The sequence below is a fragment of the Perissodus microlepis genome, chromosome 16 (assembly GCF_051167445.1).
Source record: "Perissodus microlepis isolate ML-2025 ecotype Zambia chromosome 16, ASM5116744v1, whole genome shotgun sequence".
NCBI classification, from domain to species: Eukaryota; Metazoa; Chordata; class Actinopteri; order Cichliformes; family Cichlidae; genus Perissodus; species Perissodus microlepis.
The window spans coordinates 19,170,596-19,195,711 of record NC_140476.1 but is presented as its reverse complement, the minus strand read 5'-3'; the positions used below and the strand labels follow the sequence as shown (position 1 = coordinate 19,195,711).

General features: G+C 39.7%; 2 protein-coding genes across 3 annotated transcripts; both read left to right on the top strand.

The window, feature by feature from the left end:
- The first annotated feature begins 1,099 nt into the window (after positions 1–1,099).
- On the top strand, positions 1,100–12,163 carry cfap91 (cilia and flagella associated protein 91). The gene is made up of 17 exons (XM_084908665.1): positions 1,100–1,266; positions 1,376–1,452; positions 1,720–1,868; positions 2,044–2,124; positions 2,263–2,319; positions 2,407–2,576; positions 7,013–7,190; positions 7,406–7,563; positions 7,663–7,824; positions 7,938–8,071; positions 10,358–10,471; positions 10,553–10,624; positions 10,716–10,862; positions 10,945–11,166; positions 11,371–11,519; positions 11,603–11,694; positions 11,865–12,163. Exons 1-17 carry the CDS (start codon positions 1,179–1,181, stop codon positions 12,068–12,070), a joined length of 2,256 nt encoding a protein of 751 aa, XP_084764791.1. The 5' UTR covers positions 1,100–1,178; the 3' UTR covers positions 12,071–12,163.
- An 882-nt stretch (positions 12,164–13,045) lies between these two features.
- On the top strand, positions 13,046–24,392 carry nr1i2 (nuclear receptor subfamily 1, group I, member 2). 2 transcript variants are annotated; one of them, XM_084954677.1, is made up of 9 exons: positions 13,046–13,190; positions 14,331–14,560; positions 18,001–18,131; positions 18,383–18,552; positions 18,636–18,952; positions 19,030–19,175; positions 22,330–22,446; positions 22,642–22,747; positions 22,837–24,392. In XM_084954677.1, the coding sequence occupies exons 2-9, from the start codon at positions 14,379–14,381 to the stop codon at positions 22,991–22,993; spliced, it is 1,326 nt and encodes a 441-aa protein (XP_084810803.1). In that variant the 5' UTR covers positions 13,046–13,190; positions 14,331–14,378; the 3' UTR covers positions 22,994–24,392. The 2 variants fall into 2 exon arrangements, with proteins under 2 accessions (XP_084810803.1, XP_084810804.1); XM_084954678.1 differs by lacking the exon at positions 13,046–13,190 and having other exon boundaries at positions 13,956–14,560.
- Positions 24,393–25,116: the final 724 nt, after the last annotated feature.

The window sequence follows — 25,116 nt, the reverse complement described above, 5'->3', positions numbered from 1 at the left end:
GCTGACACGTTACTTTTGAATTCTTGCATTTTTGCCGTTATGGAATAAAAACAGTTACATTTCATGACCAGTTATATTCTATATTCCTTTCACATTGATGTAACTCTGGCGCCATACATATATATTTTTCTCTATGTTGTAGATATATTTTGATTAGATTACTAGGCTTTTGTGGTAGTTACATTTTTAGGAACTACGTTTTCACTCCTCCTTCCTTCTACTAATTCTTAAAGACTGCTGTCCCAAATTTTACAGTTGTTGCTGTCTTACTTAGGTTTTTTTTTTTTTTTTTTTTAATAAAAAGAGGTCAAATTCGTAACCTTTTATATCCTGCATTGTTTGTATATTGATGTACTGTTTGTGTATATGTATTTTTGCTTTATTGTATATTTTGATTATATTACTGCATTTTGTAGCATTTTTTTTACTTTGTTTCTTTCTTTTAAAAAAAATAGAATACAATTATTAATGTGCACACTTACTTGGCATTAGTTGATAAAGTTGATTCTTAAAGTCTTAAAGTCTTTGCTGTCTTATATGAACTGATACTAGGAAAAAAAATCCTGACCTACTTAAGGAGTTTAACTTCTGTGATGTGCCCACGGCCTAAGGCATAATCATTTTAGCAGATACAGCAGATTTTGTATGTAGGTAGTTTATATGTAGGTTGTGACGTTTGTGGTACTGTAGGCTGGTAAAAAGTACAAAAATTCATTGTAGCAATTTTGAAAGTTATTCAACTATCCTGCTAATTAAAAATAATAATATAACCCTTCATTATTTATTATTACTAGGGATGAAAAAGAAGAGGAAATAATTTCAACTAAGTGGGAGTTGAGACATAAAAAAACGATCACCGGTGGAAAGGTAGACCCTGAATCCTCTCCTAGATGAAATCACGAAGGAAGAAACGTCCTTTAAATCTTAAATGATGACATGTGGCGTTAAATTAATATTATATTATCACATTTTGATAAAAACCCAAAGTATGTTGCCCAAGAATTACTTCCAACTTCCACCCGGTGAGAGTAAACAGAAAGCTCGAGATTAATCCTCCCACTTCCGGACGGTCAGTTTATTGTCTCCATGACTACAGTGTCAAAACGACGTCGTTGAAGCGGCCGTCCGCATGTAAAATTAGCTGTAAAAATACTCAAATGTTTGACTAAATACAGAAAATGTGCGCATCTGTGACTAACACGTTTACCAAGAAGACTGATGCTGGTACAGCTGTTTTGCGTGAACGGGCTTATGACTACTTGTATGGTGAGTAAGCTTTGAACTAACTAGCACAGCTAACGAACACACCAATGAGCACGGCTAATAGCTGAACTTAGCTGCCTCGGTTGCCATCACCTGAACTGTTCCTCCACAGATCCGGTTCACACACTGTCATCGGAGGCAGACCACACCAAGGCCAATTTCAAGGCCTTTGCGTCCAGGTCTCGAATAGTAAGTCGTATCTATACTTTATTTCAAATTTATTACATTTTAAATAAAAGATAAGTTGATTTAAAATGCTGTCATTATTATATTATAGTTTATTTTAATTTTAATTTAAACCTGTAGTATACAGAGCATTTATCTTGTATTGTAATAATGTATATTTTCTTCCACCTTTTGAATGTAATATACAGGGGCTTTTTTTGTCTCTTTTGTTTAACTAAAAATTAAATGTGAAATGCACTCTTTAACATTGTTTCCGTCTTCTTCGCTCAGAGGAGAATACCAGAGTTTGCATCCATGTTTAGTGACAACCCACGCTATACTGTTAAAGTAGACCCTGCAGTCCCGCAGCCGGCCTTTACTGATCTTCAGTGGCGAGGCCACACAGAACAGCACAAAGAGGCCCTGCAGCAGCTGGCTGGGTAACACAACATGCACATGAAGCCTTAGTTACTAAGTTGCTTCATTTTAAGATGTAGTCTTTCTCTCATTACAGACAAAATAAATAAAATAAATAAAGTAATTTTTTAATGTCTCTATTATATATTATAAATGATAAAATATGTATGTATTACATCTTGATTATCTTCTTGACAGGATTTCTCCAAACGCTCAAACATGGCTGAAAACCAAGGAGTGCCGTGTAACCGGAGCAGATTTCTGCAAATACTTTAAACGGTTTGACTAGCCAGTTGAGAATCTGATTGTTTGTTCTGTTTTTCCTAACACAACAAACTAAAGATAACTGCCATACTGCCCCACTTATGTAGATGTCAATATAGTCTATGACATAGTATTTCACTTTGTTCCCTTTAGCCCTCTCATTCCCTTTGGGCAGCAGATACCTCCTAGTGTGATTTATGCTTTGCCGAGGTGAGGTTCTTTGCATTACTTTGTTGTGCAGCTGTTTCTGCTGTGCTATTTTTTCTGGAAGTATGTCTGTTTTTTGTGTCACCTTAGAGAAGACTTTATAACGTCTGATGCTGAGCAACAACCCACCCACTTCACTGTTGGGGTCCAGACAGACTACAGGGAAAGTGAAACACAGACAGACCCATACAGCCCCGAGTATGTGATTCAGCCCGGGACTACTCCCTCAGAGCTCCTGCAGATGGCAGCTTTGACTTGGGGTATAGGCATGTTTATTGTGTTCTTTATCTGTTATATGAACCGTGATGGTACACTCATAAGCAACTTTATTAGATCTTGGCAGTATAATTATCTTGCTCTCTTCTCTCCATCCTATTTTTTTTTTTTTACTTACTAAACATAATTATAATGCATCTGTGCTGGCTAACCTGTGCATAAGAAACTCACTGAAAAACAAATTGTTGCAAAAACAAATAGTTAACATCAACAGGTTCATCATCCACAAGTCGCAGTTAGTACAGGAAGAAAGTACAAGTAAAATACATACAACCCACGCTGATCTTGAGTGGGAGGGATAACTGAAACTCCACTTTCTATTAGTGTAAAGATGTTTAACTGCACATTTAATCACTGAGATATCTTAATATAAGATGAAGAAGTTTATTTTCAGTAGGTATTTATCAGCAGGAAAAGCTCTAAAACATGAATGAAAATACCCTTAAAAGTCCCAAAATTGATGCACTCCTTCATATTTTCCAAAGCGGGCTGGATTGGATCTTTGCCAGGTCAATATCGGCCCCCGGGCCTTATATTTGACACCCCTATCATAAGGCAAATGCATAAATAAAGTTGAGCTTTGCTTCACAAGATAGAACCATGCCTTAAACATATTCGTGGAACCTTTTGCAGTCTGTCTGCTTTACCATAACACTGCTAACATTTGTCACTGCACAATTGATCAATATGCCTGTAAGTGACTATATCATATTTTAAAACTGAGAAATTTTATTGTCTCAGTTCTCAAGTTTGTGCCTTGGGTCCAGAGTGCCTTATCCCCACAAATTCCCCCGACAAATGTAATTGGTGCAGTTTGTTTGTCTGTCTGCTGTAAATGTTTGTTATCAAGCTAGCATCCACAGTTCATCACTGCTAGTGCCCAAGGTCAAAGCTGAGCTTGGGAAAAAATTAAAGAAGCCGTATCTAGTAATATATCATGTAAAAGGGTTTGGAGACAACTGTACAATGCACTTCTTCATTTTTCAATACGATGGCCTACGACATCACAACTAGTTTCACAAGATCTCACACTGCATGAATATATCTTAAATCTTAAGACATTTCTGCTACAATCATATGGGTAAAGATAATAAAACACACAAGTTTTGCATATAATGCTTCAAGGTCAAAGGTCAGGGTCACATAAATTAGGTCATAAACATGCTCTTTAAAACATTATTTTTTCATTACATTATATGACTTCCCAATGTCACAAAAAGATGAACGTCCTACACTAGATTTCCATATTAACAATATTGACATCAGCATAAAGTATCAGTGTTAGTATAGCCCAGGGGTCGGCAACCTGTGGCTCCGGAGCTGCATGCGGCTCTTTTGTCCTTATACTGCGGCTCCGGGTGGTTTGAGAAAATAAATTAGAAGTATTTAGCTGAAGTGTATTTTATTTGTGTTTAGTTCTTTTTTTAACTTGTAGTTCTAAATTGGAAGATTATTGTGATTTTGAAATATAAAAATAAAATTATATCTTATTATTTTTTCATCGCTCAAAATAAGCGTCACACTCGCGGAAGCCGGTATACCCGCCGAAACGCCGTGCATTTATCGAGACTTTCAAACCCAGGTAGGCCAGTTATGGATCTTCGGATCCACATTATGTCGGCAGCTGTTCTCCACCGTGAACTATGTTAAAAACAAACACCGCTCACGCCTCACAGATGAAAGCTTACAGTCCTGCGTAAAGATGAATGCCCCGATTTGCAGACGCTGTGCGCAGAGGTTCGGGACCATAAGTCTTATTGTAAACATATCACGGCAGACCCGACGATGTTTCCATGAACATGCTTTTCAGCATCTCTTTATTGACCACTTTTCACACATGGTTGCTGTACGCATACAGCCGGCTGTAGCTTTTCAGCTCACAGCCCGACAACACAACAGCAGAGAGAGCACAGACTTTAAGGCGGCGAGGCGTAATTGCGGGTGCCGCTCAGGTGCGTCCGATTCCCCTGCAGCGGCGCTGCAGACCACGCCCCGCCACACACATTAACCAGGTAAAATACATATTTAGTCAGAATTTTGCAAATATCTATTTTTTTTTTTTTTTTTAGCAGCATAGTGCTTTTTTCCAATTACTTTTTAAAAGTCAGATCAAGGCTTCAAAAGCCCAAAGGCGATATAAGGGTGGCGGATCACAACAGTTTTTGTTTGCTACATGGATCATTTTAGTTCAGCTGGGTGTCTTTCCTTTTGTTATATTTCTTTAAGAGTTCAAAATGTGTTAATTATATAAATAAAATGTAATTTTCTCTGTAGCACTTCATGGATTTCATAAGCAACACACCTTAGTTGCTCTGTGGATTCTTTTAAAAAGCAGTTAAAAACTTTTCTGTTCAAACAAGCCTTTTGTTGATCTACGTATTTTATATTCTTTACATTATATACATTTGATCTTTTACATTGTGTATAATGTCTATTGATTGTATTGTTTATTTTAATATTTGTGTACAGCGCTTTGTGACTGCCTGTCTGTGAAAAGCGCTTAATAAATAAACTTTACTTACTTACTTTAGTTGTTCACACAAAGCATAAAGGTAAAAAAACAATATATACAGTGTTATCTTCATTTTAGATTTCAAAAAGTATTTGCGGCTCCCAGTGTTTTCTTTTGCGTGGAAACCGGGTCCAAGTGGCTCTTTGGGTGTAAAAGGTTGCTGACCCCTGGTATAGCCCTTGCCATGTTAGGGACGTTGCACTCTCTGACTCCTCTTATTCTTAAATTGTTGCTCGCACTGTTTATCTAACCTGTCACGTTACTGATTAGCTCAGTTGTGTGATGGTACTAAAGGGATTTTTTAAATAATTGAAATCCTTTTTAAGTGTGTTAGTTGTCCCAGCTATTTTAAAATGTTTTTTCTAGTATCAAGTTATAAAGTAAGATACTTTTTTTAAGTATGAAGTGTCTCAGTGTCAATGCTTGATATTTTATCTTTTACTACACTTAGCACAAATAGTACAAGTAGTTTGGTTGATTATTTCTTAGTTGTGGCAATGCTTCATGGCAATAAGTCTTACACAGTTAAAGCCTGTTTATTTCCCTTAAATGTTGCCACGTTTGTAAGGAAAATGGATTTCTAGGTTAAGTAGCAGATTTGACTATGTGGGTTGCTCGCTTGAAAAACTTTCCAAATTGACTCTGCCTATGGCGAGCAGCTTATTCTGCTACTGACTCAGTAGCACATGGAAAAATGTGTCTGTGTGGGCTCTCAGGTCATGGTACTCCAAGGAGCTTGAAAGGAAAGCGACTAGACATCTTTCATGAAGACGTTTCACCTCTCATCCAAGAGGCTTCTTCAGTTCTAAAACTAAAAGGTTTCGTATTGTGTCACTTTGTACGTTCCTCACAATTTCCCATCGTTACCCCCTCCCCTTCGCTGCACCCCTGCACTGTTCTGTTTTTAATGGCCCCCGTATGGCCACCCTTATGAAAAAATTCTTGAGGTGCCCCTGGTCACAGGTACTGAAAGCCTAGTGGGGATTGTCCCTTAAGAGCATAATGTGTGTCATCACATGAGCCCAAGGTGTGATAAAAGGCATGTGATGTTACCCCCAGAGGTTTCTGATGAAAACACCGCAAGAACTTCTCTCACCCTATCATGTGACCTATTGAGGTCAGCTGACGCAATATATGAGTGGGGGTTGAGGCGTCTGGGAAGCCACTCCCTCTGTTCAATGATGGTTGTTCACAGTAGATGGCCTCTTTTACTCCTCTTTCAAACAATCTATGTTCTCAGTCCAAAATGTGAACATTGGCATCCTTGAAAGAGTGACCTTTAACTTTTAGGTGCAGATGTACAGCCGAGTGTTGTCCTTTCGAGGTGGCTCTTCTATGTTGTTTCTTGCTTTTATTTATTGAGTAGCCTCCTAAGAATAGCTTTAACTTTTTTTTTGTCATTTCCTGCATCTTTGGCACTAGAAGAAGCCGCCCAAACACATGAGATATCATGAGATATCATTGGAAAGACCAGGATGTCCTCTACTGAGCACATGAGGACTTCGTAGGGTAGCTCAAATTAGTCAAAAGACACAGACCACAAACAAATGTCGTGACAGAGAACATAAATGAATAGGGTGAGTCTCAGGAGGCTAGAGGTCCACCTATTCCTCACTGCATTGCACAGCATACACTTTATTGCTTAGCTTGTGTTTACGAGTTTTGTCCTTGGGATGAACCAGTTTTTGTCTGAGGGTGTGTCTGGGTTTGCAGTTCACTGGGATGTCATGCTTGGAGAAGATTCTTCTTTGTTACAAAAAATGCAAATTTTCCTTACTTTTGCGTCAAGTTTATTTTTAGGCAAATATAGGCTATGATTGCAATCTGTATATATTTACATTTTAAGCTGTGTTGCTTTTTTGTGACAGGGTTGCATAATTATTTTTTTTATGAATGAAAATTCCTCAGGTCATGGTCTGCCTGCAGGCCTTGCAGAAGTGGAAATGATACAGCGAACCCGTGCCAAGCGAGCTTGGGAGGCCAGTCTTCCTCCACTGAGTGACCTGAGCCAGCTCGACAAGAGGAGGCATTTAATGGAAGAGATGGAGGCCAAAGAGTGGGCTTTCAGAGAAGGAGAAATCGAGAAGTGAGTGATAGTGCATCTGAAATGCTAATCTAACTGGAAAACACACTAATAGGGATGCAACCTACTGCTTAAAGTGATGGTGATGCACTGTTTGGCACAGATTTAAACTTCATCATGTATTGATTGCTTCACACCTTCATTGTTTCAGTTCACTCCTGTCACTCTGATAAGGAGCAGATGTGTTTTGTGTTTTTATCGTCCATTTTCTCTGCTAGGTTGCAAGAGGCTCGTTTAGAGGTGCTAAAGGACCTTCTGAGGCAGAGAGATGAGGCTCAGAAAGATGTCACAAATGACAGACTGAACCAGATATATTCTAAGCACCAGGGAGACAGGGAGACCAAGCTAAACAAAATACACGCTGACTACAACAGATGTAAGACGTCCACCCCACTAATGTTAAGTATATTATTTAGTATCTGGTCTCACTCCTTGGCAACTGCCTCTGTTTTTCTTTTCTTATTTTTGTCTGCAGCACTGAGAAAATTAGAAGCTAAGAGGAAAAATGTGGAGGGGAAGCTAGAACGGTGTGTCATAGCCTCTCAGACGTATGTCCCCAGGATCCGCATTGGCATTTTTCCCAACAGGAACATCAACAGCATGCTGTCAACAAGACGCTACTTAGACACATATGAAGGTTTGAATCTGAATGCTGTTGCAGAAGTAAAAATTTTGTATGTAATTTCCAGTATAACACACACAGATAATTTCATAAATTCATTGTTAAGATCATTTTTAACTCTTTGCTAGGTTTAGAAGAACTAGAGACGCAACTCAGTGCTTCAGTACTGAAGTCAAAGAGAGAAAGAACAAAACCCAAAGTCTCCGAGGATGTGATGAAGCCTCCTGAGAGCAGAGCTGTGCAGTTGCTGAAGAAATACAAGGTAAGGCAGAACAGAAAATATAGATGTTCATTAAAGTGGATCTACGTTGCTCAGGTCCAATGCAATATTTATTACTACCAGTGTTGGGACTAACGCGTTATTAAGTAACGCGTTACAGTAACTACGTTATTATTGTGGTAACGAGCACGGTAACTAGTTATTATGCCAAAACCGGGAACGCGTTACTCGTTACTGGGATTTAGATAGGCTCGTTATTCGTTACTTCGTGTGGTGGCTATCGCGGAGTTTCCACAGATTCAATAACATTAGCAAGTGGTGGAAGCCAGCAGGTGGATGAAGGAAAAGGGAGGCAAGAGGAGAGACCCGAAGCGGCCGCTGGTCCGAGAGTGTCAGGTGAACTGAACTTCAGGTAAGAAGTTATAACCTGCAGTCCATCTGGGTCAGATATGAACCAAGTTTAGTTGGAGTTTATTTTCGTTATGCTGACTTTTTCGTACTGCGTGCTAGCTAGCATGACGGAGTTTCTATGCAGCTGGGTGGGTGCTATGTTACTGATGTTGAACTTTATTTTGTTCATAAGGTTAATTATTAGAGTTGCCAACTGTCCCGTAAAAAACGGAATCGTCTCGTATTCAGAGAAAATATTACACGTTTCGTATTGAGGTGAAAAGGAACACAGTTTGTCCCGGACTTCAGCTACAATGAAAAAGACACAAAACTGGAGTTATTCTGTGTTTACGCTGCACAGCTGCCTCTTCTTCTCTCATTCTCTCCCCCTCCCTCTCCTGTTTCTACTTCAATCATGAAACTGATCGATGATCAGCTGATCGGCTTTTCTCGCTTGTTTATTTATCGCCCACTTTGCGCCAGAAAGAGGAAACCAGCGGATGTCGCGCTAAACAACAGCAGCACGTTTAAGCTTGATCAGCTGTTGTTAGAATTTATTTAATATTAATTTCTAGTATCAGCTGATGTTTTCTGGAGCCACAGCTGTAAAGCTGCTGGTCATGATATCGGTTTGGTTATGTGATGAGAGGGAAACATGAAGATGAAACCAGGAGATGTCCTTACTGAATCATCAGAGCTGTGATGGAGAAACAGGTTTACCTTTTAGGTGACATGAATGAGTTGAAGGGAAGTTATGAACTGTTTCTGAGAGACAAATAACACCAGGATCCTTTTCTAAGTAGCTGACAGCTGGTAACTGTGCAGGGGCGGGTCTAGCAAAGTGTTGCCAGGGGTCCATGTAGGGCATTAAAAGGGAAAGGGGGGCACAAGGAAATACTTTCTTATTCTCATTTAAAATGTCTCACTTTTAAAAAAATAATTATCTGAGTCTTGCAACAAACAATTGATAGATTGATACATATATACCATCAGAACAGTGTACATCACTGTCACAACAGTGTTTATTTTCATTCAAAGGCTTTATGATTTTTCCTATAATGGTGGGCCGGTCTCTAGTCAAAATGCCCGGGACGATTTTTTTGTCCCAGTCCAGCCCTGTATGCAGCTCATCTGCAGTCTGGTGTTACCTACATCTTCCTATTCAGAAGGCAGAATTTCCGAGTTCTGAGTACAATCGAAAGCACCACGACTGCAGTTTTTGTGTTGGATGTAAAAAGCAGGCTAGGATAGAATCAGGTGTGGGATTTCTCTCGTGGAAATGTGCACATTATTTTTTCCTTTCTATTGGTAGGTGGCACAGTGCACTTGTGGCAAGTAAGCAAGCTAGAAGACTGGCAATCTTGCTGGGTATCCAGTTACGGAAGCAACACATTAACAAGAGAATTCTGAGTAAAATCAAAGTTACTTTCCCTAGTAACTAGTTACTCTGAAAGTAACGAGTAACTTGAAGTAACTGAGTTACTTTTGATAGAAGTAACTAGTAATGTAACTAAGTTACTAATTTAAAGTAACTTACCCAACACTGATTACTACTGGAGTAGTTTTGCATAATTGACAGTTTAAAATAACTCTTACTTATCATAAGCTGGGCTCTGGCGATTCACCCACTGAAACAAGCTTAAGTCAACACTCCTGATTGGCTCATGCAGACACAAGGTTTGAACTGCAGGTCAATGGTGCTTCTGTGCACCTGAGATGACCACAGTAAAGATCTCTGCTCTCATTAACATCAGGCAGAGCCAAGAGCAGAAGAAATTGTGAGAAACCAGGCAGGAATCGGAAGTCTGAGCTTTTGGCTCATGTATATACAGCAACCTCATTACTTGACATTTTAGCGATTTTGTTTGATGCAAGATCCACTTGAAGTATATCTTTGAAGTTTTAGATACATACATACTGGCACTTCTGGCTCCACAGAATCTGAAGCAGAAGCAGGATGACCACGCATCTTTGAGGACTTTACGTTTTCTTCTCAGAAAGGAGACGCCTGTTCCTCATCCTGTCACTCCCACAGTGGAAACGCCACCTGAGGTCAGTTAATTATTCTGACTGTTACTGAGACTTCCTTTGTAAATATTACATTTATTGTATTAATATTTCTCTATTTTTTAGGGGGAAGAAGAGAAAGAACTTGCTGTAATCTTCTTGCAGAAACTATTGCGAGGACGAAGGATCCAGTATGAGGTCCACCTGTGTTTCATTCCTACATAAATGTTTCAGTCTTGCTCAGTTTTTGAGCACTTATCTTTTTACTTTTATCTCCACTGTTCTAAAGATGTTTAAGGGCAAGGAGAAACATCAGGATCTCATCCAGGAACTAAGGACTGTCCATGCCCTGAAGAGGGAAGAGCAGGAGCTACAGAAGGCAGACAAAGAGCACGTCATGATGCTGAATAAACAAAGAGACAAACGCAGACTTGAGGTGAAACACACGGACCTGACCACGTGGACAAAAATGTACTAAATCCAAACAACCTTTATACCCGTTCTCTCCATCTTTTCAGATTTTTCAACAGGAAGCGCATCAAGCCGGAGTAGTAGGGGCAGAACTAGAACAAGTGTTTGACACATTGTCCAAGGAGCTGATTCGTCTCCAGGATGAGCGAAGGATCCACGCCTTTACACTGCTGGCTGAGAGAGACCGTCGGATGCGAGAGGCCGAGGAGAGTGGAAGGAGGCAGGTAGAGGAGCGAAGACGCAAAGAGGAAGACGAGATCTTCAGAGAAGTATGTGCACAGTCATTGTTCTGTTGTAAAAGAGTAACAGAGATCAGTAACAATGAGGTAACAAAGCATTTGCAGTCAGAGCACCAACTCTTTGGAACAAGCTGAGTCACTGAGCTCTAAATCGCTTCTTAAAACATACTTTCCTATTTTTTTGTCAATTATTGTACGTGTGAGTTTGTGGGTTCCCTTCACTTCTTGTCACAGGTGGTACAGGTACATCAGGAGACTGTGGACATGTATTTAGAAGACATCATCTTGGGGACCATTGAGCACATAGCCGACCAGCAGGCGCGGGAGGAGATCCACAAGAGGGCAAAGGAGGTCAACGACATCGCATATGCCGTTGAGGAAAGGTAACAAGCACCTTCGAATATCTGTCGCTGCTTGGTGTTAAGGAATTGTAACGCTAACAAACATCGCTTTTGTGTGCGAGTAGCCGGGATAATCTTCAGTCGGAGGAGATTGTGTCTGAGCTGGTGTACGGCTTCCTTATCCCGGAGGTAAAGAAGATCGGTGTCAGAGAAAGAGGTTTGTAGCAAGAATTAGAAACACACGAAAATGCATTAAATGACTTAGTAGTAAAAGATAAATGCCCCTTGTTTTTAAAATAGAAATTAAAATGACTTATTGGAGTGTTGATGGAGTGATTAAGTTAAAGGTAAATCCTTTCCTAATTTTTTCTGACCTTGCATTTTCAGTGCACCAGAAGCAGCATAGACACTTACAGGCAGCTCGGAACATCATTCAAGGGGCTTCAAATGCTCCTGAGCTCCTGAACAGTACTCTGGAAGCGTCAAAATTTACCTGTCCTGGTATAAAAGCGTCCTGTCAAGTCCTGGAAGAGACAATGAGGCAGCCGCTGCAGGGGAAGGAAACAGAGCAGCACGATGCTCAAACTGAGTAAAAGAGAGGACTAGAATATTAAAAGTGTTCTGCATTGCAATCTATAATGTCTAAAAGTTGTTGTGATATTATTAAAGTGATGGTTTAATAATCATTCTGGGTTGTTTTTTTTTTACTCTAAGCAGTAATTAATTTAATTTAATTTGACATGAAATGTTTGAAGAAGTCTTTCTGCTTTTACTCCACCACGTTTTGGGAACAAATGTTGTGTTTTATGCGGTAGATGATGTATTTGAACCCTTTGAAGCATAGGCATGAATTAATTGCCAGAAATTATATATTTTATTTATTTATTTTGAAAAAGGAGATTATTGAACTTTGTGATGAATTTTAAAAAAATCTTTATTATTGTAGGTGTTTTAATTTATGTCATATTTGCTGCATCTGTTTTTTAATTTATTTATATTTAGCTATGTATTTCTTTAAAATGCATTGTGCAATTTATTTCAGTTTTTGAGGGGAAAATCACTCTGATGATGATGAAGCCTCAAAAACGAATTCAAACATGATAATCCAGGGTTTTGTTTTTTGTTTGTTTTTGATTGACTGGATTATGACAGATTTAGATACCCAGCAACACACAAGCAATTAAAATAATCGCAGCTCAACATTAAATGGTGCCATTTTCCATAATGACTTTTGGTACTTATTATATATTTTGATTTTACAACGTGCAGCATGAAGACTGAAACAGGATTATAACTTACATTAAAAGTTCATTTTTTTTCACGTTTCCACAATTATTCAACGAAAAAATATGTTTCATCACTTTTGCAAGAAAATCGTGTCCTTTTTTTCTGTGCTGATTCCATTTCCGATTAAATATTTGGATTCGTCCTGTGCCACTCCATCCTGGAAACGGCCTTGCGTCCGTGATCGGCGTCTACGAAGTACGACATCAGTAGGCGGTGCTGGATTTTACTCCGCAGTTTCTTCGGCTGCAGCCGGTTGTAGTTGTGGCAAACTGCCAGTATTAAACATCAAGCTGGTCGAAAGCTTGCACGACGACCTGTTAACGATTCTCTCCCCTGTTGGTCATGCTCAAAATTCCCACTGATTAAGCGAAGTGAGGCGGGCACCTGTGGACCACGCACAGCTGTTTTGACATCTGGAATCATCAGGTGAGTGATTTGAATGACCTAAGCCAGACATTTAACCAGGTAAAGGAAGGAAACGAGTGTACTTTATGACAACCTGTGTGGACCTGTGCACACCTGTTAGACAGGTCAGGCTGCAGTTACAAACCTGCCTGCCTGCAGGGTGGGAGTAAAGTAGGAGCACTCCCAAACAAGCACTAATGTTTTACACGCTGCTTCAGTGGAGTGTGTGGAGTTGTGTATGCTTTAAAGCAGCGGTCTCCAACCTTTTTTGCGCCACGGACCGGTTTATGCCCGACATTATTTTCACAGACCGGCCTTTAAGGTGTCGCGGATAAATACAACAAAATAAAACTAGTACCGGTACCGAAAAAAAGAAGATTTATTCATAACACACGTGAAAAGACCCAGGAAAACCGAGTTAACGATAAAAACGATAACAAAATAACGCTGAAAACCGATAAAAACCCTGAAAACCATACATTTCACACCTGAGCCTCAACTCTCGCGGCCCGGTACCAAACGACTCACGGACCGGTACCGGTCCGAGGCCCGGGGGTTGGGGACCGCTGCTTTAAAGAAGCACAACCACTTACATTAAAGTTGTGATTTCAGTGTGTCAGTAATTCGGAGGGATTTGAGTGTTAAAATTAAAAAAGTTGCATTAAGCATTGTTTACTGGCAGAAAATACCTGAAATGTATGTTGCTAAATCATTAATCAACAGTAGCCTCTGCTTGTTTTTTGTGCAACTTACCGTTTTTCCACTGGAAAGTATTAAAAAAAAAATTGAAGAGTCCACATTGTTCTTTGGACTTGAACATTGTGAGCTGTTCTGTGCACTTCAGAAAATTGCTCTTTGATGAAAATCAAGGTGATCTACTGTGACCATGTAGCCACAATGAATAGTGGGTTGTAATAGACGTAAATGACTCCACAAGGAGCCTTTAGTCATATCCAGGTATGCGTCACTGCTGGAAGAAAATGGTTCAGCCACAGTATTGTGGTCATATCCTTTCATTTAAGAGTATCATAGCACAATAGAATATGCAGTGTGTATCCTGTACATTAACTGTGACGTAGTAGTGCTGATAGTAGTTAAACCTAAGCCTGATCTCACAGGGAACCTTTCTACTTCTTACTGAATCAATCTTGCCCAGAACAGATGTGAAGGCAGTGACGCCAGACTAATCTGATTATCTCTCTGGTGAGAATGAGCGAGAAGGCCACTGGAGTGCAGATCAACAGTGAAGTGCTCGCAAGGCAGAATAAAGAGGATGAGGAGGAGAAGCTGACAGATGATGAGGAGCCCAGAGTGTGTGGTGTCTGTGGAGATCTGGCTAATGGTTACCACTTCAATGCCTTGACCTGTGAAGGCTGCAAGGGCTTCTTCAGGTAAAGCTCTTCAACTTTTAATAACATCATGAATCAAGCAATAAATGGCTGTTTAAGGGCTTTTAGAAAACAAATAGTCCAGCTTTTATGTTTGTGGTATCTAGAGTTTCTCTCATGTTTTTAATTATATTTAGAAATTTTTTTGTCATGAAAAGAATCCCTTGTGAATGTGAAATGACAAATTAGTGATTTTCCTTCCAAGGAGCCAGACTTTCTTGTAATCTTTTAAAGTGGTCTTGAGCAATAGTTCTCCAGTCTTCCAGAAGGTCTTTCAAAAAATTTCTTTTGACATTTGCTGCTTTCTCAGTCATTTTCACTCACTCAGTTCTTGTACCTGATGAGCATAAAAGGCTCCCGGTTGAACTCAAGGATAAACCAGTGTTTTGTCCATACATAGCTAATAACTTAGTTCATCTAATAAGAAATATTAGATGAAAATTTGGCATATCTCAGCAGTGTGTCCTTAAGAATTTTCAGGAAAGTAGAAGACAAAAGAAGAAGTGGCAGGGTTAGGAAAAATTCCATCATCTCCAGCAGATGAACAGTTTCTAAAAGTCATGTCCTTGAGAAAGAGGAAAATATCCAGCAAAGACCTGACACAGAGAGACACAGAGAGATGCATCTGGCCCTTCAGTTCATCCATCTGCTCTTAAGGGAGGAAAACATGCAGAAAAGGTGGAGGTATGCCAAATTACACAAGAACTGGACTAAACATCAGTGGCAACTGGTCTTGAAATTTGTGGCTCAAATCTCTGTTAATAGGTCAGGAGAGAGGTACACAGCAAGTGCAACATATTTACCTTCATACCACAGTCATTAGTAAAACATCCAGTGGTGTTGGGAATCTTGTCAAAATTAATGTAATTATGAAGACAGAAAAATACCATCAGATGCTTTTACCATCTGGAAAGCATCTGATTGGCATCCGCTTCATTTTTCAACACAGTGATGCCAAACACACTGTAATGTAATAAAAATATTCCCCAGAGCCCGCACCTCAACATTATTGAAGCAGTGTGGGAACATCTTGACAGAAAAAAGAACAATAGGCAGCCAACATCCAAAGAAGAGCTTTGAATGTCCTTCAAAAAGCCTGCTGAACTATTCCTGAAGAAATTATTCCTTAAAGAAATTCTGAGAAAGCTTGCCTAAGAGGGTTCAGGCTGTGTGTTGAAGAGTACAGGCAGTCATTAATACTTTTTTTTGGGGGGGGGAATGTTCATGTCATTTTGTTGGCTGCTTATATTGTAAATTTTTAATATCATATAAAGTGAAACCACATTTCAGATCATTTTTTCATGCCCAAAAAGTACTTTTTAAGTAGTATTTATAAATTAATTTGAATTCAGTTCACCTGAATTCAGCACCTCTGTACTTTTAGCACCCTGTCAACCAAATAAACAGACACGCGATAGTGAGGACCGGATATACACACATACACACAAGCACATTCTCTATACCAGCGGTCCCCAACCCCCGGGCCTCGGACCGGTACCGGTCCGTGAGTCGTTTGGTACCGGGCCGCGAGAGTTGAGGCTCAGGTGTGAAATGTATAGTTTTCAGGGTTTTTATCGGTTTTCAGCGTTATTTTGTTATCGTTTTTATCGTTAACTCGGTTTTCCTGGGTCTTTTCACGTGTGTTATGAATAAATCTTCTGTTTTTCAGTACCGGTACTAGTTTTATTTTGTTGTATTTATCCGCGACACCTTAAAGGCCGGTCCGTGAAAATAATGTCGGGCATAAACCGGTCCGTGGCGCAAAAAAGGTTGGGGACCGCTGCTCTATACTACATTTATACATATACAACATCTTGCATAGTATGTATATACATAGATATATACATAGATGCAGTGACTATCTTGCTTTCATAGGCTCAAAATGTGAAATATGCTTGACACTGTCTGCTCTGCAATCTGAAGGCCACCTCAGTTCACTGTGACCTGAGTAACGATGAAGTTGTAGGAGGTTGTAGGATGTTGAATTGTATTCTTTCTGTGGCACATGCAGGTTTCAGAAGATTAGATCGTGACTTGTTGACCTAGTTAGGACTGGTGTAGTTGTGTTCTGAATAAGTTGAACTCTTTTAGTAGGAAGGCTCACAAACAGGAAATGACACTGGTCTAGCCTGCTCGTGATAAATGAAAACATGATTTACTCTGAGTCAGAAGCTTGTTATGTTTGAAATGTGTTGTAACTACGTAAAAGATATGACTATTAACTTTAACACTAATCACATTTTCAGTTTTCCTCACATTCAGCTGTAAAACGTTTAAAATTATCTGACCTTTTGATTAAAGAGTTTATACAACGAGAAGCTCAAGATGTCTGTCAGATAGTAAGCTGTGTGTCATCAATGTGTTATCATCATCATCAATCACTGGGAGCCCAAATATTAGAGTTTTGTAGTATTGAAGTTAACCATTTATTTTAATGGCTTTTATTTTGATTTTTAATTGAACATTATTATACTGTTCACCATATATGCTCTCTGAACTGTCTCATCTAGAAGTGTGCTCAGTTTTGTTTATTATTTGACTTCTTTAGGCCAAAGTATTCTTTATTGAAACCTCACTTTGCTGCCACCAAAGCTCTCTCTGTCCCTGTTATTCAGATGTGCTGCTGTCGGTGAGCTGAGTGGTCAGATAACATTCAATTTCTGGCATAAAAGGTGGTGTCAGTGTGATATTCTCATCTACTTTGGTTCTTAATTTGACCTTCTCTAATTTCAACACCTTCACAAATTAAATCCACACAGTGCACACAGTACAGACAGTTCATTAGGTACAGCTTGCTAGTACCAGGGTGGTCTCCTTTTGCCTTCAGAACTGATTTATTTCTTGGTGGTATAGATTTAACAAGGTGCTGGAAACATTCCCCAGAGATTTTGGTCCATTTTGACATGATAGCATCACACAGTTACTGCACATCCATAATCTCCCAGACCACCTCATCCCAAAGGTGCTCTATTTTACTGAGAGCTTTTTATTGAGGGCATTTGATTACAGGGAACTTGTTGTCATGTTTAGGAAACCAGGTTGAGATGATTTGAGTTTTATGATATGGTGCATTGTCCTGTTGGAAGCAGCCATCAGAAGATGGGTGCACTGTGGACATGGTCAGGCACATTACTCAGGTAGGCTGTCATGTTTAAATGATGCTCAGTTGGTACTAAGGGCCCCAAAGTGTGCCAAGAATATATCTTCCACCCCATTACACCACCACTACCAGCCTAAACGGAGTGGAGATCCATGCATTCATGTTGTTTACACCAAATTCTGACCCTATCAAACAAATGTTGCGGTAGAACTTGAGACTGCACGTTTTTTGTGCAATTTCAGTAAACTTGTGCAAATTGTGACTCATTAGATATTTGCATTAACAAGCAATTAAACCTAAGGCATGAAGCTGTTATTTTGTGAGTGGATGTTTTTCATTTCAGACGTAACATAAAGAGGTCAAACCAGCTCCGCTGTCCATTCCTGAATAAATGTGTAATAACGAAAAACAGCCGCCGGTCTTGTCAAGCCTGCCGCATGCGCAAATGTCAGGCCATTGGCATGCGCAAAGACAGTAAGTAACATCTAAAGGCTTTTATACTTAATGTTTTTACACTAAGTCACTGTAGGAAGTGTGTGGTATTATAAAAGGTGCACCCATCAGTTTCTAGAATGCTTGTTATCATTTTGCATGTTTACATCATGTCATACAATAAATTGATACACATAATTTTCATGCCTTGAGAAGAAATTATGAATCAGATCAGGTTTTTTTATGCTGACATGCTTGACATAGTAAATGCTTGTATTTTTGTGCTTGTTCAGTGGTCATGTCTGATGAAAAGGTGCAGGAGAGGAGGGTCCAAATCAAGAAGAATAAGATGCTTAACTCCCCAGTGGAGCTTTCATTCCAACAAGAAAAACGTATTCAGGAACTGCTCTTTGGTCACCGCAGCACATTCGACTCAGCATTTTCCCGCTTCAGCAGCTTCAGGGTGTGTGAGTGAATGCATGCAGTTTCAGCTCTTCATCATCATCTTTGTTTTAACTTGTGTAATTGATCTTTGATTTTTTTCAGCCTATGGACCGAAACATCCTTCCTGTGAATACGCACAAGCAGACGGCAAGCAAGCTCTTTAACCCTCTGACCGAGTGCCCTAGAAACGGCTGCAGCACTGCGAGTAAATCTACCACCGAGCCCACATCATCGCCATCTGCCACCTCATGCTCTTCATCCTCCTCCTGTTTCCACAGTTCCATTAAAAAACAAGAACACCACATACGGAATGACGTCGAAAACAGATGTGTTTTCACTGCTCTTCCGCATGTGGCCGACCTCACGACTTACATGATCCAGAACGTCATTAGCTTTTCCAAAAGTCTCCAAGACTTCCGGTAAATGTGTACATCAACGATGTACGATATTCAGTCGGCACGTTTTCGACACTTGATGTCAAACTGGTGTCTTACAGGTCTCTTACCATGGGAGACCAAATATCTCTGCTGAAGGGAGCCACGTTTGAAATAATGCAGATCCGCTTCAACATGGTGTTCAACTCAAAAATGAGCACATGGGAATGTGGCCATATTACATACTGCATAGATGACGCTGTACGAGGTAAGACTTCTTACAGTTGGATGGATTAGATTAGATTAGATTAGATTAGATTAGATTAGATTAGATTAGATTAGATTAGATTAGATTAGATTAGATTAGGTGAAGTCAGACTGTCACTTAGAGTGGCCACTTTCCTGAACACTTGTGACAAAGCATCATTTAAAGAGAGATTTAAATTTTTTTTCTGAACAGCTCTTAAAACATGGATATTTTAACAAGTCAGTCAGTGGGACTTGACCTCCAGACCTGAAAAATGAGACCCATGCACAAGTGGCAAAAACTGCAGTTCCTCTAGGTGCCACTTGAGGCTGGCTCAAAAAGCAAGTCAGTTTCCAGACTCCCACGTTAAAACTGCCAACCAGTTTAGCAAGTTTACAACCTGGTACAAAAAAAAAGTTTTGGCTTCTGTGGATAGTTTCCTGCTTCATGTGTTCTGAGGTGAGAGGTTTTAACCACTCACTCACCTTAATAGTTGAGTTTGTTGAGTTGATTGATACCTGTCCTGGCAGTGATAGGTGTCTGCTAGGCTTGATACTACTTGCAGTAGCTAATTGTGATGTTGTATCATCTGGAGCATTTTTAATAGTTTATCTGACAATTATTATGGCTTGCTGTGTGTTTCAAACCATCCCAGAAGAGAAGAGCATGTCCTGGATAATCCTCCTTTCTGACATGTAAATTAGAAAAGTTGAACTTCATGTTTTATACAATATGGCCTAAAATGAGCAACTGACTCTACACACTCAGGAAAATCCAATGTTAGGCTTATTGGTGAATCTAAATAGGTGTGAATGGTTGTTGCTCTCTGTCTGTTAGCCTTGCGATGTTTGGTGTAACCGTCCACTATTTCATTGGCACCTGGTATAGGCTGCAGCCCCGGGGTGAGCCTGAGTTGGATAAGCATGATGAATGAATGAAGCCTCATGTGGTCATTAGAGGAACTGCAGTTTAGTTTTTGACACTTGTTTTCTTCATTTGTCTCTACATTTGACGCTGCTTACCAGAGGATAGTGGAGGATTAGGCCTAATTAGCTCCCTAATCATCTGCTGTGTTAGCAATCTTGAGGTGCTCTTTGGTGCTGGCAAAGACTGCAGCGGTGTATGAAAGCTTTTGCTGAAAAAAGTGTGACAATGAGTGGCTGTGCAGTTTAAAATGCTGACGTACTCCAAAGAGTGTGAGAAACTGCAAATGTAGGTGCAAATTCTTTGAGTTCTCACTGTGTTTCACTGTTCATAGAGATGGACTTAGTGCTTATAACCAAGTCAATATACAAAAATACAAAATGCATTCAGTAATGGAGACAATTATGGTCTGTTGTTGATTGAATTGGAGTAACTCTGAGGTGTGTGTTGTCTGAGGACTCAAAGTAACGTCCCTGATCACAAATTCTGCACACCTGATTAAATAACATGTAACGTGTACTGAATGACCTTTGCCCCCGCAAAATATTTTTTCACTTGATGAACACGTTGAGTCGTTATTCTCTGATCTCGCTAGTTTTTTTGCTTTTAAACTATATATAACGTTGCAAACTGTTATTAAACAGGAGTAAAATGAACAAAGAGAAATTTGACGCTCCTAACATGCATGCACATGTTGCACTTTTATTTTTGAAGCAGTCAGACAACAGTCAGTCAGTAACATGTCCAGTCTGTTATCACTCTTGTCACATGTTCTCACATGGTGGTGTAATATGACTCCTTAAGAAACACTCACTGCAATGCTGTCAAACTGGTATTTACTTCTTTTGATCCAAAGTGCTTCACAAGCATGCTGTCTGAAGGTTTCCTTTTACTATTAGACAAACAGCTCTTAGGAATAAGGAATTCACACTGAGCACTAGGTGAAAGTTGAGATTACAGGGAATACAGCTCTGTTTAATTTTCAAGGTGCTGACCTGCAGTTTTCACACTGGATAAGGTGTGCAGCTACAAATATCCATCACAAAGGTGTTTGCTCTTCATGCTACTTTACTTGCGAGTTAACTGCTTAGACCATAGGTGTCAAACTCTGGCCCGCGGGCCAAATTTGGCCCGCAGCCTAATTACATTTGGCCCGCGAAGCCAAACCAAATTACTATTAGAGCTGGCCTACTGGTATTATACAGCTAATATATATATTGTTTAGTATTAAGCTTTGCTTGTTCCATATTCAGTTTTTCAGCAAAGCGTGTTTGAGTCCATAAGAAAAGATTCATTCTTATATCTGGAGGATTAAATATATTTCAATAAATATTAACGTTAGCCCGCGACTTTGTTCCAGTTTTGAGTTTTGGCCCACTGTGTATTTGAGTTTGACACCCCTGGCTTAGACTGACCTATAAGTAGGTCACACAGAGAACAAACACTAAAAATAGCACTTCCTTGTTTTTTTTGTTTTTTTGTTTGTTTTTTTTTAAAGGAATGAAAATACACATAAACCATAAATGACATTTGAACTACAGGGGTCTTTGGTATAAATGCTTTTATAAATACTTTGTATTTTGTGGAATAATTGTACCTTTATTTCATCCACAACAACAGAAATCAGTATAAAATGATGTCTGACTCATTCCAGTCAACACACCAAGGATATCCCGACTATTCCGCTGGCTTTTAGTTGTCTTTATTGGTGCAAATTCCTTTCACCGTTTCAGTGCTCCTAGGCTAACAGCATGTCAGTTACATTCATAAGCCTTGTGTGTTGGAAAAACTGTAGGGAAGTTGTGGCAAATCACCACCCCTGCTTTTTTTAGAACTTGTGCAAAAATAGTTTTGCAAGAATGTCTGGAAAATCCTGCAGCATGTTCTTGGAGCGCATATCTGACTGGCATACGTGTTTTGTGTATTTGGTGAATATTTACTGTGTAGCTGGTAGTTTTGAGCTCATCGTTCTCCTTGATTTTTTTTTCCTTCCTAATTGTGGATAATTCTGCATGAATGAGCTTTTAGATTGTGGTTTGCCTGTACATGTGTTGCACATTTTCACACATAAATCCCTGCCAGAATCACCTTGATGGTAGCTCACTCGTAAGTGGGAACTAAACATATCCATTTGAATCCGTGTCTGGGAGTGTGGAGAAAAGTGGGAACAGATCAGACCTCAGTGGCCCTCAGACTGTCACTGTCCTTCCGTATCTGTCCTGCTCCTGACCCGTTTTCCTGTGTTTTCCAGCGGGATTTCAGCCATGTCTGCTGGAGCCTCTGTTCAGATTTCACCACACCCTGCGCGCACTGGGCCTACAGGAGGAAGAATACGTTCTCATGCAAGCCATGTCTCTGTTTTCTCCAGGTGATGGTCGTTCTTCAGCAGTTCATCCCAGTCCTTGCCAGGACCAAATCAATAATTAACCAACCCTGTAAATATTTAAACCCTACAAACAGTGTGCATTTGTACCCAGTCCAAAATAAAAATGCATTCTCAGATTTTCCTCAGGGCGAAGTGGCTTCAAATTAAAAGAAATTTGTTTTTTACTTGATTTGCCAGACCGTCCAGGCGTGCAGCAGCACAGCTTGATTGACAAAGTTCATGAAAACTTGGCGCTGACGCTAAAAACCTGGATTGACTGCAAGAGAACAGGTCCAGAGAAACAGTGAGTGAAATGTCAAATTCTCGCCCCTTTCCAGTCAGTGTGAAACGTTTTTACATACTGCAGTTATTGACTTTTCTATTGTATTTCAGCCTGCTGTATCCCAAAGTGATAGCCTGCTTTACAGAGATGAGAACAATGACTGAGGAATACAGCAAACAGATTCTACAGATCCAGGACATCCAGCCTGACACCATCAGTCCTCTCATAATGGAGGTGGTCAGTAAAGGCTCCTATAATGACTTATGAAGAGTGTGCTGTACATGAGCAACACAAGCACTGTTAATGGGGACGCTTAAATAAAAGTATCCTATTGTTATTTTACATGTGTCAAAAGAGTGAAGACTGGACTCGGGAGACAGACACTATCTCTACTTTTAAGATTAGGCTTAAAACTTTTCCTTTTTGCTAAAGCATATAATTAGGGCTGGACCAGGTGACCCTGAATCCTCCCTTAATTATGCTGCAATAGACGTAGGCTGCCGGGGATTCCCATGATGCATTGAGTTTTTCCTTTCCAGTCACCTTTCTCACTCACTATGTGTTAACAGACCTCTCTGCATCGAATCATATCTGTTATTAATCTCTGTCTGTCTTCCACAGCATGTCTTTTATACTGCTTTCCTTCTCTCACCCCAACCGGTCGCAGCAGATGGCCGCCCCTCCCTGAGCCTGGTTCTGCCGGAGGTTTCTTCCTGTTAAAAGGGAGTTTTTCCTTCCCATTGTCGCCAAAGTGCTTGCTCATAGGGGGTCATATGATTGTTGGGTTTTTCTCTGCATCTATTATTGTGCGATCTACTGTACAATATAAAGTGCCTTGAGGCGATTTTTGTTGTGATTATATAAATAAAATTGAATGGAATTGAATTGAATTGAATTGTCTTAAATATTGACAGGACAAAAATATATAGGTGAGAGGGAGTGAACGAGTGTTGTCAGTGTTGTGACTCCGAAAAAGCTGCTTTTTAAATGTAGAATTTTGTTGTTGGTCTAGTTTTGTGCTTTTGGTGCCTTAATGTTAATTTATTGTCAACCGTGATGAATGTAGCGTTTCTGATGGCATATAAAGACAAACACTGCCCCCCTCTGGCCACACACAGAAAAACAGATTCTCTGTGAGGCTGATCTGCACTGCAAACATCTGGATTGTCCTGAAGTTTTGTTGATCACTTTTGATCTAATGGATTAAATAAACACGCCCCAAGGGAGGAACTTTTTATTTTGTCAGTTCTTTGTCCACCTTAATTTGTGATGGCAGACTTGAGCCTTCTCTTTGCACTTTGCAGGAGAACTTTTTTCATTATGTGACTTTGAGAGTTGAGAGTTTTGTTCTTCAAGGTTTCTGTGTACAGTACCCGGCAGTTGTTCCATTTGATTCAGATTAAGCAAAAGGACACAGTTTTTTACTATTTTTCTTTCAAGAACTAAGAACATCCAAAGCAATTTTCAGCTATTGCCTTCAGATCATCACTAAAGGGCAACCTTTAATGGGTTTGGGTTGAACTTGAAACTGGCACTCTAACTGAAATCCTTGGATTTGCCTGGCACAGAATACCTCCACATTTGTTTACTTTTATTTACTATAGACTTTGTGATTCACTGTTGATGCTTCTGTTATGTCTGTGCATCATGTTGTAATAAAGATATTCTTTTTTCAAACACATTTATTTTAAGCCAGTGCATCATTGAACCATTAGCAAGGTTTCACACTCTTAATATGTAAACATAAATCTGTGTGAATCTACATGATCATATGAGTTTTGCCATGCTGGTTTTGTAATATACACAAAAAGACACTCACTAAACACTTTAACAGATAAGTTGTGAAAGTATTAGGCTGGTCATGGTTTGTTCTTCAGAGTTGACCTAATTCTTTGTGGCACAGGCTGAAGTGCTGGAGACTTGATTGACATGACAGCATTACACATCTGGTGACTGTGGAGGCCAATTAGCTACAGTGACTTCATTGTCATGTTCAAATATACCAGTTCGCAAAGAAAATATCCCTGAAAACTTTACACCACCAACAACCTGAACTGTTGATACAACGCAGGAGGGATCCACGCTTTTAATTTGTTCACAAAAATTTTTAACCCTACAGTCCGAACACAGCAGCAGAACTTGAGACCTCAGGGCAGATGTGTTTTTCCAGTCCACTTTTGATAAGCCTGTGTAAACTGTAGCCTCAGTTTTCTGTTCTTAGCTGAAAGGAGTGACATCCAGTGTGGTCTTCTGTTGCAAGGTTCGATGCGCGTGCATTCAGTGATGGTCTTATGTATCCTGGTTATATCCACCGGATGTTTTCTCTCTCTCTTAATAATTCTAAGATAATTCTCTGTGAACTCTAGAGATGGTTGTGTGGTAGAAATCAG

Excerpts from the sequence above, each read along its gene's own strand:
- cfap91 (XM_084908665.1), top strand. The coding sequence starts at position 1,179 with ATGTGCGCATCTGTGACTAACACGTTTACCAAGAAGACTGATGCTGGT. Across the intron at positions 2,125-2,262 it reads TTCTGCAAATACTTTAAACG|CCCTCTCATTCCCTTTGGGC; the intron begins GTTTGACTAGCC and ends TGTTCCCTTTAG. Across the intron at positions 10,472-10,552 it reads CAGTGGAAACGCCACCTGAG|GGGGAAGAAGAGAAAGAACT; the intron begins GTCAGTTAATTA and ends TCTATTTTTTAG.
- nr1i2 (XM_084954677.1), top strand. The coding sequence starts at position 14,379 with ATGAGCGAGAAGGCCACTGGAGTGCAGATCAACAGTGAAGTGCTCGCA. Across the intron at positions 14,561-18,000 it reads GGCTGCAAGGGCTTCTTCAG|ACGTAACATAAAGAGGTCAA; the intron begins GTAAAGCTCTTC and ends TTTTCATTTCAG. Across the intron at positions 18,553-18,635 it reads CCCGCTTCAGCAGCTTCAGG|CCTATGGACCGAAACATCCT; the intron begins GTGTGTGAGTGA and ends GATTTTTTTCAG.